General features: G+C 30.2%; 1 protein-coding gene across 1 annotated transcript; it reads left to right on the top strand.

The window, feature by feature from the left end:
- Window positions 1-351: 351 nt before the first annotated feature.
- Window positions 352-7,446, top strand: LOC118063525 (WD repeat-containing protein LWD1). The gene is made up of 2 exons (XM_035077577.2): window positions 352-505; window positions 6,154-7,446. The coding sequence occupies exon 2, from the start codon at window positions 6,212-6,214 to the stop codon at window positions 7,226-7,228; it is 1,017 nt and encodes a 338-aa protein (XP_034933468.1). The 5' UTR covers window positions 352-505; window positions 6,154-6,211; the 3' UTR covers window positions 7,229-7,446.
- The last annotated feature ends 6,219 nt before the right edge of the window (window positions 7,447-13,665 follow it).

Below are 13,665 nucleotides of genomic sequence, written 5' to 3' on the forward strand. Positions count from 1 at the left end.
CCTTACCTTCCCATCTAAAATTCTAAAATGGAATCATATTTGAGTAAATAATAATTTAGTCCTTCTATTCTTAGACATATAATTACTCAGTCCCTCTATTCTTGACTGCTTATAATTACTAGTTCCTTATACCTTCGTTACTTTTTAGAAAATGACCAAACTATCCCTAGTTTCTTTCCATTAACGTATAGTCAGAAGAGTATTTTGAAGAAAAAAAATAAAAATAAATTGGTGACAAATAAACAACTTATTAACGGACACTTAACGGAAGGACTAAGTTATAAATGGATTAGGCCTTTTAAATTAGAAGGACCAACTAGTTTTTTGTGCCAAAAACACAGGTGCTGAATAATAAATTGCATTATATGCTATTTGTTGTCTCCACAGCTGCCCATTTGCTAGCATCTGTCCAAAAAACACAAACCTCCTCGCTCCTCCCTTCGCAGGGGCCAGTCGGCGGTGGTCCCGGGTCTCTTTGCTCAGCTCTTGGGTCTCTTTGGTTACTGTAAGTTTCTCTCTATCTCTATTGCTACCAGCTGAGAGTCTTGTGATATAACGAAACATGTATGTTTATATTTGAAAATTGTTTTGAGCTCTATTTAGTAAATAAAAGGGAGATAATAACAAACAAGTTCTATATTTATATTATTTTTCATTTTAGTGTTCATGGGAGGTGAACACATAATGCAGTTGCCTTTACTAGCTTCTTTAACGTGTTATTTGATTTCGTCCAGAAGAGCTTTGCAAGGTGACGAATTATGCATATGTTATTTCAGAAATGAAATCTTTATTGAGAAACACCCTCTGTTACGTGTAGATTCACTTTGTTATAATTTGTTTTCTTCTTTTTTTTCAAAAAAAAACTTCACTTTGCATCTTAAAATTTAAACTGCTGTTTCCTTCAAAAGATTTTAAAGGAAGTTTGTGGTTTCTTTTGTTATGTAAGAGTTCTGATCAAGTTTCAAAAAACCAAGTAATCTAAGAACATGGCTCCTGGGTTGGATAATCGGCTACTCAAATGGTCTTACTAATTTTATCAATTCTTCCTAACCAAGATGGTTAATAGCTTGTATTTGGTGCTTGGTAGATTAAGGTGATGATAACTTATACTTGATTGCAAAAGGTCCTATTTGATGGATGTGAGGGTTTTCGGATGTTTAAGTAAGTATCTTTTTAGAGAGAAAATACAATAATATTCTAGAGAGAGATGCTTTTAAATATGTATGCAGTAGAAAATAAAGATTATGAACTTTTATTTTGAAGGATTCATGGTGTATTTATAACCTATGATCTTGTTATTTTATAGAGAGAAAGGGTTGTAGTTTAATTCCACCTTTATAATATTTTAAGTTGTGCCGTGAGCTGTATTACACTCATTTTATCCAGCAAAAAAATAAAAACATTGTAGGCCATGAGAGACTTTAATACATCTAATGATATAAGTGCAATATAGACTTGTTTAATTAAGCATATTTGTTGAGAAATAATTGTTGTAAGATTTTATGTAAAAATCTATAAAAATTAATGGTATTAGGTTTAGTTATTATGTTTGAATCCATTGGTATAGTAAATATAGCAATGCACAAGGTATGATAACAAAAACCTTGGGGCTTGACACCCTCAAATAAACGCGTGAAAGGCCTACTCTGTTGGCTTGACAGTGCGCCAGACCAAGCTAGTAACCTTAGGAGCACCTGTCAGACCTAAGAGTTAGGTCTGGCAAACGCTACAACCAGTTGGTGCTTGAGTCTGGTAGCACCTCTCAAACCCAACATGCCTTCATGAGAGCATGTTTGGTGATGGCGTATGTCAACCCAACACACTAGAGAATCTAGAAAAATTATATCCATATATTTTTCTTGATCTAATATTTTTTGAAAAATATATATGAAAATATACAGATAAAATCTTGGTTCATCAATATCCCCCTAGTGTTTATGATAAAATACACGAAGACTTCAATTAATTTCTCAGTTCAGGTAGACTAATGAGTTTTGGTCATGTAAAAAGGGGGTGTGAGTCGGAAAAAATGTAGAAAAATATCTATATGGACCGAAAGAAATTTCTTTAAGATAAAAAATATCAAAAATATGTATCTAGAAAACTTTTAAGAGATTAAGGGTAACATGCCCATTATTTATAAAAATATATTTTTTTTCTTTTATTTTACTAGAGAAACATACGTTTTCTTGTTTAAAGTTTTCTTTTTTAAAGTGTCCTCTATTAAGAGATTGTCATGGGAGAAAATTAAACTTTGCTATGTATTGAAGTAGATGAATGAATTAATGCTTTTTTTTTTTTTTTTTTATTTCCTCCTGTGTCATTCATATATTAAAAAGGTATGATTTTACATATTCATGTAAAAAAAGGCATTGTTTTACATAAAAAAAAATATTATTTGGAAAAATATATTTCAAATCCCATTGATAATTTGAAAATAAATTACACATTTATACATACATACACTTATACAAATATACGTGTATTATAATTAATTAAATTATATTTTAACGATGTAAAAATAAAATAAAAAAACCAATTACACAAATTCATCTTATTAATGCAGGTCCAAAATATTAAATGAAATCATAAAATTAAAAATTAAAAAAAAATTCATAAACCTACATTATCTACACAAAATAATGATAAAAATATTATAATGAGATAAATAAAAAATAGAAAAACGCTACTTTTATATATATATATATATATTTCATTATTTAACGTTGAGTTGATTATGAATTAGGTTTAATGATTTATTTTGGTTTGCTTTCTATAAGATTATCTCGATTTTATAATTTAGGTTACGCATTTTGTTGGTTAACCTAAATAGCCTTAAGTTGTTTTATTATGTCCTGTTTTTAGATTGATTTTATTTTCAATTTTAACCTTCAATAATGAGTTTATTGAAAATTAAGTTTTATATTTTATTTTGATTTTATTTCTATGAGGTTATCACAATCTTATGACCTTGGTCACGAGTTTAACAAGTTATCCCGGGTTGACTCGGGTCATTTTTTTGTTTATTTTCTATGAGATTATCTTGATCTCATAACCCAGGTCACAAATTTGACAAGTTAACTCAGGTCAAGTATTTTTTTTTAATGATTTTTTTAATTTTATTCTTTAATATTGAGTTGATTGAAAATTAAGTTTCATAATTTATTTTGATTGGCTTTATACATGGTTATCATGGTCTTATGATCCAGGTCACGAATTTGACATGTTAACCTAAATTGGTCTGAATCGATCCAATATTTTTCCATTTCAATAACATTTTTGAAAAAAGATGTTGTGATGAATTTTTATGAATCAAATTATGTTTTTATTGGTAGTCCCAAGTCGCCTTTACACCCATCAAGTTGATCAAATAACATTGTATCAACTTCACACGATTTAGTTTTATTTTTTTATTGGAAAATTTTTAGCAATACTTGAATGTTTTTTTTTTTTTTTTTTTTGCATGCTAAGAAAAATTTCTTTTGACTTGTGATGTAGTGTGGGCCAACGATCTAACATAAATTAATTGAGAAAAGGAATTCATTGTTCCTCTCCTATCAAAGTATCATTCACTTGAAAGTGCTTTGTTTTTTTGTTAAGATTTAACTTTTTTTTTTTTTTAATTTCATCTTTCAACATTAGGTTTGCTTATATTAATTTCATGATTCGGATCGTGGATTTGAAGAGTTAACTCGAGTTTTCTATGTCATTGTTTAGTTGATTTTTTTTTTTTTCAATTTCATCCCTCAACATTTGGTTAATTTGGGATTAGACTTTATATTTTTTTTTGTTTTCTATAAAGTTATTTTGATCTCATTACTTGGGTTGACTCGAGTCATTTTTTTAATTTCAATATTCAATATTGAGTTTTCTTATCCCAAGTTGCGAGTTAACTCAGGTTTTTTTTGTCCTTTATTAAGTTGATTTTTTTTCTCAATTTCATCCTTCAGTATTTGGTTGATTTGGAATTAGGCTTTATATATATATATATTATATATATATAATATATATATATATATATATATATTTTTTGTTTTCTATGAGGTTATCATAGTCTTATTTGGGTCACAGGTTTGGTCGGATAACTCAGGTTTACTTAAGTCTATTTTTTTAATTTTTTTAATTGATTTTTTTTTTCAATTTCATCTTTTAATATTGGATTGATTGAGAATTGAGCTTCATAATTTATTTTGATTTTCTATTTATGGAGTTATCCTAGTCACATGATCTGGGTTACAACTTTGACAAATTAACTCGAGTTGTTTGTTTTTTGGTATTTTTTAATTGATTTTCTTTTTCAATTTCATCATTCAATATTGGTTTAATTGAGAATTGAGTTTTACATTTGCTGTTGCATAGTTTTTTATGGGTTTATTCCAATCTCATGATCCGGGTTGCGGATTTGACAGATTAACCCGGGTCAATTCAATATATTTTCATCTCAATACTTATTTTTAAAAGATGTTGTCTTGAATTATTTTAGTGGAACTATGTTTTTAATGGTCGTTATGGTTGTTTTTGGATCCATTAAGTTGTTTGGGTCATATCGGATCAACCTCCATATAATTTAAATTTTTTTCTACTAGAAAATACATTAGTAACACCTAGACTTTTTTTGTGCTAAAACAAAATGATTTGACCCAAAACATGATATTTTGCTTAATTTTTCCAATTCATTTTTCTTGTTTAATTTTTTTAAATTTTATCTTTTAATATTTTGATGATTATTAATTGGGAAATTTGTTTAGGCTTGATATTTTTTAAGTGCCTCGGTATTTTGTTGGTTCTTAATTTTATAGATGTTTATTTGATATAAAAAATTTGTTGAAAAAAAAATTGTTTAGCCTAATTGAGTTCATGACCCGAGTCACATATTTGATTAGTTAACTTTAGTTGGTTAAAAATTAAATTTTATAATTTTTTTGGTTGCATAAATAGTTCTTGGTTTATTTAATTAAACACATAGATGAACTTTTTGAATTTAATTAAGATTTTTATATTAAAAAACACATAGAAAATATTACTGAGAAAAAAAATATCAAACTCGTGACCAAACGCTAGTTAAATAGTTAGTTAACTATTTACTAAGATAGCTAGGCTTTTAACTGGGCATCCCCTATTCACCTTCCTGTATTTTTCTATTCACTTTATTGTTCACAATCATTTGTTTTTCAATATATGTCCCTCAAAATTCTTTTGTTGTCTATTTTACATGATCGAGTTTTAACATATTTTAAACAAACAAGTAAAAAAAGATAAATAATTAAAATTGATACTAAAAAAAAAAATGGGACCCTTTGCCAAAACAAATATGAAAAACTAACTTTACAGGATCAAGTTTTTATTGATACCTAATTTTACCAGGATCGAATTTTAACATATTTTAAACAAACAAGTAAAAAAAGATAAATAATTAAAATTGATACTAAAAAAGAAATGGACCCTTTGCCAAAACAAATATGAAAACTAACTTTACAGGATCGAGTTTTTATTGATACCTAACTCTACCAAGATTGAGTTTAAACTAAATTTTAAACAAACAAGTAAAAAAAGATAAATAATTAAATTGATACCTAACTTTACGAATCAAGTTTTAACATATTTTAAACAAACAAGTAAAAAAAGATAAATAATTAAAATTGATACTAAAAAAGAAATGGGACCCTTTGCCAAAAAAAAGATATGAAAAACTATAAGTTAGCCATCATGTTTAATTTTTTTTTTTTTATGATTTATCCCTCTTGATTTAGTCTTTTTAAATCCTAAACTTTATTTATTTTATATTTTAATTTATAAATCTTGAGAAATGATAGAGAAAATCATTGAAAGTTATGAGGAGAGAGAAAACTTCTAGATGGTTAGATTTCAAACATCAATTAATAATTTTAATTTTTATATTTATAGATTTATCTTTAAGATATGAGCTTAATAAAGGTTGTTTATAAAAATCGAAAGAAGTTTGAGATCCTTAAAACTATTTTTTAACTTCGTTTAATTTTCATTTTCTAGAAAGATTATATACTTTTTGAAGTTATAAATGGGTATATTAAGATTTCTAAAGTGATTTGAAGTGTAACAAGTTGAAAAATAGATTCATGATATTTTAAAATTCAGACCCTGATTTTCCGATTTATTTATTCTAATATCATGCAGAGACAAAGGACCGGGGAGCATTCTTATGTGCACCTGTCAATAATCGATCAAAGCAACCATGGAAAGCTCTTCACAGAAAGGACCAGTCATCTGCACTTACGTACCTCAATGGCCTATATATTCACTAGCCTGGTCTGCCCGACGTGACAAAAAATCACGTCTTGCCATAGGAAGTTTCCTTGAAGACTATAGCAACAAGGTGGAAATTGTTCAATTCAACAGCGACACTTCTGATTTCACCTCCGATAGCCGCCTAATATTCGATCACCCTTATTCACCCACAAACCTGATGTTCTTCCCCTCCGAGGATGTTGCAAATCCTGATACCATCATCACCTCCGGGGACTACATGCGCATATGGCAAATTCACGATGACCGAATTGAGCTGAAGTCTCTCCTAAATGGCAATAAGTGTAGTGAATTCAACTCTGCCATAACATCTTTTGATTGGGCTGATTTTGATGTTCGTCGTGTGGCCAGTTCGAGTGTTGACTCCACCATTGTTGTTTGGGATATAGAGAAGGAAACTGTATATGCTCAATTAGCTGCACATGATAAAGAAGTGAATGATATTTCATGGGGTTGGTTCAATATTTTCGCATCAGTATCAGGTGATGGTTCAGTTAGGGTTTGCGATTTAAGGAAAAAAGAGAGATCAACAATAATTTATGAGAATCCAATGCAAGATTCTTCTTTGTTAAGGCTAGAGTGGAACAAAAGTGACCCGAGATTTATAGCCACAGTTGGCATGAACAGTAACAAGGTTGTAATTTTGGACATTCGCTTTCCTTCAACTCCTTTAATGGAGCTTAGCAGGCATAGGGCAAGCGTAAATTCTATATCCTGGGCTCCATGTACAGGACGAAAGATATGCTCGGTAGGTGATGATTCAAGGGCTTTGATATGGGATGTGGTCAGTAGGGCCGGAAACGGACCGGAAAACATTACAGGCCAGGCGGAACCTGAAATGTGGTATGGATCAGAGGGTGGGATCAATAATGTGCGTTGGTCTCCTGTGGAGATGGATTGGATTGCTATTGCTTTTCTGACCAAGTTACAACTCTTGAAGGTTTAGAGTTTAAACTTCCTCGGCTTTGTAGCTTAGTATGGAATCGATGGAATGTTATTCATTTCAAGAAATAAGCAACTTGAAAGAATAACCATCGAGTTCGGGTGCCTTGTTGTTGTTTTTGGGTTATTTATTTATTTATTAATATATATGGATGTATATATATGTATGTATGTATATATATGTATTAAAAAATGTTATTAAAAGTGTTTGATATTTTCTTATTTCTCATTGCTTAACGAATGCTCAAGGACAATTTAGATAGCTTCATATCCTTGCCTAACTAGAATTCCAATAAAAAATATAATTTATAAAAATAACAAATTTAAAAATTATAGTATAAGATAGTTTAAAAATTATGAATATAGCCACATGTGCAGGTAAAGATGACAATAAGTACCTACATATTGCATTTCTTGATATCCATACCATATCTATTATTCACAGGTTAGATTTATTGATATCCATATTTTTCTTATTACTTATTTGGTAAGGAATTTAAATATTCATAAACTATCCAGCAAGATTTGACTATCCATATATGTATCCATTATCTGAATATTATTATTATTATTCAATAAAAATAAAAAATTTAATATATATATATTATATATATATATATATATATATTATACATACGTACATGTGTGTGTGTTTTATGTCAATATTGAGATATGTATATATTATATTGTATTAAAAAATATAAATATTCTATAAATACATCTATATAATATAGATATATATTTTGTGTTAGTTTCGGGTCGAGTTTAACAATATTCATAGCTTACTCATTATCCATCATGTAATATAACTATATATAAAAAAACTCACCCATTCGAGAAGGGCCGATATCCATCAAGTTTAAATTAAATTGTCATCTCTATAATGAGATTTACCAGGAGGTCATAGTCTGATATTGTTTGTTCAATGTAGCGGTAGGTGAAAAAGAAAAAACATGATTAGAGATGACAATTTCATGTGAACTTGATAGATACTTGTCTAAACTGATTTAAATATGTTTGATATTTTATGGATATTTATTTTTTAAGTTAGCTTCGAGTAAAAAACTTGAAATGAAAAAGTTGGTTTTGGTTGGGTAATGGATATTGTTTTACCTTATCTTAAACCTGACTTATACCCAACTCAAAATTTATTTGTATACTATATTTATAAAGTTAATGGAAATTATATCCATACCATTAACTATACCAAAAACCATATTTAACTCTAATAAATTAAATTCTTCTTAATATAGCTTACAAATATTAAGGTAAAGTTTCAGGTCATAATTAAATAGATAAAAAGTAATACAAAATGAAAATGAAACTTATTGAAAATCATTATTAAGACTTAATGTTGGCCAATAGTCAAACCACTCATACAATATTAGAGCCTAAAATTAAAGAGTGATAGAATACAGTAAAAGGGATTAAGCATGAACTAGCTATGTTGCATGCTTTCGATAAGGAAATAAACATGGGGTTGAAAAGAACATCGATGGACATGCAATTCTTATTTAGAAGTTATGATTAAAAAAAGAGGTTGATTTAGTTATAACAGACTTTAGACATATAATAGAAAAGACAGTGTACAAAATCTCAAAATAAGTGGTTGTGAAAGTAGGGAACCAGATTGGATAATAAGTTATAAAGGGTGATAGGGCAACCAAAAAAAAAAAAAACCACCTAAAAAGTTATATGTTGATACTTATTGAGATGTTGAAAGGTATAATACAATGCATCTAATGTAAGAATCCTCTATATAATCCAAATTCTGCAATGAACAAACCCCTAGTATAGGAAACCAATGGGATCACAAAGTGGTTAGGCAAGCTCTAGTTATAAGAGTGAAAAGATAAAATGGATAAAATAGGTTAGAAAATGGAAATGAAAATCGGTAGAGTTGGGAGGAAACCAAATCACTTCATCATTAGATTCAAAATATATTTTAGGTATAATGGAGAAAGTATATGGTGTTAGGGTACAACAAGTACATGACCAATTTACAATATACCATATTTAGAATACATAGATAGGAGTTTCCATATCATATATTTTTTAAATTCCCATACTTTACTTTGTTTAATGGACAAGGGCATTTCACTACCATTGACCACATTATAAGGTTCATTTCCTAGAATAAATAGGTTGCATACTGTGATTATTTAAAACTTAAGTTGTTCCTTAATTCTTTAACTAAGAACATTTTCTTAGTCCATTAACTTGTCACCCAGTTCAATATATACTTGGAAAGAAATGCAAGTAATTTTCCAAGTTCACTTTTCAAAAACTAAACTCTAGTTTAATCTAATAGATTTAATGAAATTTAAATAATACTTTAGGGAATTTATTAAAGAATATTTAAAACGGTTCATATAAGCAAGATCTAAATATTAGAAAAAGATTTCAAAGACTGATGTTGTATCTATTGCCCAATAGAGTTTGAAATTAGACTTAGAAATAATTTTAAGGATATAGAATTTAAGAAAGTGTATGAGTTAAGGTTTCATACAAAACTAGTTAAGGGAGGAAAAAAAAAAGCTTCTATCTTTGGCACTTATTATCAAGAGTCAATGCCTTAAGAGGTAGACGTTGTCATAACTCAATTTTGGGTTCCATCAAAATGATCCTTTTCTTTTAAATAAAAAATAAGAAAAAGAAAAAGTTTGAAAAATAAAAAGATGCAAGAAGACAAACTACTTCGTTGGTAAGAATAGGTTGGAGAATGATCTACATGTATAAATGAGAAATGGATGGATCAAATTGGATCCTTGACATTTTCTAGAAACTCGATTGCACCATTGAATGACTTAAATGTGAAAACCAGTGAAAATTCAATTTTAACTTGAAAATCTGGATGACTTTGCATAAAAATTAAGTCTAAGGACTTAACTAGATTTTTAAGAGGCTGATTTGATTTAATTATATTTCTAACTAAAGGTTTAATCAAGTTTATAAATTAATTTAGAACAAAATTAAAAGAATTAATTAAGTGCAAGGACTTAATTAAACTTTAAATTAGTCAAATTAATTTTATTAAGGACTTAATAGATGAAAAATTAAGTTTGGAAGCTTAATTAATAAGATTGAAATTTTAAAAGACCAAATTTAATTTTTACAAGCTTAATTGGATGAAATCATGGTGAAATTTCAAGAAAATAAAAGTTCAGAGATCAATTAAGGGTCAAATTGAAGAATCTCAAAACCAATGATCAAAGTGCAAAAGGCATGTAAGTTTGGGAACCGAAATCAATCAAATCAAGGGTCAATTTTAAAGAAATTAAAAGTTTGAGGGTTGATAAGGGTCAAATTGAACAAATTAAAAATCAAAGATTAATTTAAAAAAGGAGCTCAAATTAAAGGAATCAAATCAAAGTTTCCAAAGATGCGATTGCAAATATTAAAAAAATTTAGAATCAATTGACGTGTATATGCTAGAATTGAAAAAATAGGAACCCAATTGAAGTTTGTAAAATCTCAATTAGAAAACCCTAATTCCTATGGTTTAATCTATATGACATGTCACTCATCTTTAAAGAAAAGAAGGAGTGATACATCGTTTAGTTGTTTGTCATCTTTTTCTTTCGAAAAGAATGATTAAGTTGCTACATTCAAGCGAATAAACATGGCATTTTTCACCATCTTAGAGGCTTAAACCACCATTAATGGACTGGGAAACACACCCTCTATAAGGATAACCTATCCTCCTCATATGTTTATACTGGTTTTGGCTCAATGAACTCAATAACATCTTATTCCTAATCAGCTTACCTTATATTTTACAGCTTTAAGCTGATCGAGAGCTCATTTTCTAAATAACAAATGTGGAATTTCAAACCTCCAAATCAGATGATATTTGATCCTCATGGTAGATATATATTTACTCTACAAGGATCAGCTACTTATGTCCCATGATTACATACATTTTATCATAATGATCTCTCCAAAATAGCTTACTTGGTCATCCATGATTGAAGAAGAAAACCACCATGATTGTTTAAACTTTGTGGTTATCTTCTCTTGACAAGTTTGAGCTCACAAAAATGATTTTTTTTTTATAACATTAGCAATTGTTCTTTTAAATATTTATTTGATGACTTTCTTGTGCGTATCTATTTTTATTATCATATAATTAAATAAAAAATAGATTCCAAATAAAAAAAGTTATTAGATATAATCAAGTTCATGATCTAAGTCGCGAGTTTTGCAAGTTAATTTGGGTCAATTTAAGATATTCTCGTCTTAATATATATAAAAAAGGATTCAAATGATGTCATCTTGAAATTTTATTTATGAGATCAAATCAAGTTTTGACCAGGTTGTGGTTGCACCTGTTAAGTCAACCGGGTTATATTAAGTCAACTCCTACTTGCTTTGATTTGAAACTTGGACCAAATAAGAGGATGGGTAGGGGGTCTCCAGATTGACCTGACAAGTCAAGTTGAGTTTGGTAACGCTGCTAAAAAAGTTCCTCATGACAACACGTGAGTGTTGTATTGGTTTTATATATTTTTTTAAATCAAAATATTATGTTTTTTTTTATATTAAAACAAGGTTTAATAATAATAAAAAAAGTTATTTGAAAAATATATATTTTAATAAATAAATGTCAAAAAATAAGGTGCTTTAATAAAACAAAAGAGTTTTAATTAGGATATATATATTTAAAATCATCCCCTTTTTATTATATAGAGAACATAGAGAAAAAGAAAATATATGAAAAAAAATTATTAATAAAAATAATAATTATATCAACAAATTATTTTGTTTTAATAGAATTTAATTTATTACTATTCTAAAGAAAATATGGGTAAATTACTCTAATCTTTTTTTATAGTGTGCTAATATTTTTATTTTATGATTAAATTTTTAAATATTATACCTTGCAAATGATATTAAAATAAATTTGAAAGATTAATAAAATAACCAATATAAAAGGCAGATCAAAGACTATTAAAGGCACAGTAGCTGACCATGGCCGCCTCATCTTCTCTCTCTTAAAAGACTCTCTCCCTCATCTCACTGTGCAGAAAACGACCGACCACTCACAGCTCTCCCTCTCCCGCATTGTTAAATAATTAAACTCAATCCAGAAGGTCCCAGTCAAGGAAGGCAACCAGCCACCAGCCACCGACCACCGACCAGCCGCCAGCCACCAGCCGCAGCCGCCAGCCGCCTTCATACCTGCTGCCGCCAGCCGCCTTCACACTTGAAGGTTGAATTTTCGTATTTTGATTTGTGTATAAATAGAGTGCCTAGCCTCTGTTATAGTGTGTGGAAATAATTGAGAGAAACACTAGAAAGAGAATAGAGAGAGAGAGGGTGTGTATTGTTAAACTTTTGTTAATTGTAAGTTTCGGATTTTGTAATAAAACTTTGTGTTTTATCCCCTCTGAGTGTTTCAAAGCCACCACCAGTGGTTTCTCCCACCAACAATTGGTATCAGAGCCCCGTTCGCCGGAAAACAGAAGAGTTTTGGGGTATATCCGAATTTTCAAAGTTGTCCAAAACAAGTTTTGATCATTCCACAGTGTAGAGCTCATCAAGACGAACTCACTGTCGCAAGAATCAACCTGATCGGAGCCGGAGGTATCCCACACGCGCCTCCTGAAGATTTTGCACTGTTATCCCACGCGCAGCCACGCGCCCAGAGGTAGACGACGACTGAGCCACACGCGCGCCATATTCGAGCCGAGCCGAGTCGTTCACGCCGTGTCCAAGCCGAGTCTCCAGCCGAGCCCAGCCGAGCCGCGAGTCTTTCTGTACCGCGCGCCGAGCCGAGCCGCCAGCGTGCCGAGAGAATATTCCCCGAATATTCCACAGAATATTCCCGGTTCAACCCAGCGAACCGCCCGCCGTACAGAAGTGGTTTTTTGACCGGTTCACCCATTGTCTGACCCGATTTCTTCAAAGTCAGACCGGTTCCCTACTATTTGGACCATTCCAGATCGATCTACAGTGTCCGTTTGGCCAAATTCGGCTCCCAAAGAGGTGATATAGTCATTCCAAGAACAAAATGACTACAGAAGGTACACATACACTCATCCCGAAGCTGACCAAAGACAACTATGATAGTTGGTGCATCAGATTGAAGGCATTTCTTGGGTCACAAGAGTGTTTGGATATTGTACAAACTGGTTATGATGAACCAGAGTCCAAAGAAAGAGAAGATGTTTTACAAGAGGCACAGAAGCAAGCCTTGAAAGTCAACAGAAAGAAGGACAACAAAGCCAAGACCATCATCTACCAAGGTCTTGATGAAGATACATTCGAGATCATAGCTTCCGTTGAAACATCACATGATATATGGGAGGCTCTCCAACAGAAATACAAAGGTGCTGATAGAATCAAGAAGATTCGTCTTCAATCTTTGCGAGGAGAATTTGAGTTGTTGCAAATGAAGTCCTCGGAGTCTATTTCTGATTATCACACAAGGATTATGGT

The sequence above is a fragment of the Populus alba genome, chromosome 16, assembly GCF_005239225.2.
Source record: "Populus alba chromosome 16, ASM523922v2, whole genome shotgun sequence".
Taxonomy (NCBI): domain Eukaryota; kingdom Viridiplantae; phylum Streptophyta; class Magnoliopsida; order Malpighiales; family Salicaceae; genus Populus; species Populus alba.

Coding starts and splice junctions, on each gene's coding strand:
- LOC118063525 (XM_035077577.2), top strand. CDS start 6,212: ATGGAAAGCTCTTCACAGAAAGGACCAGTCATCTGCACTTACGTACCT.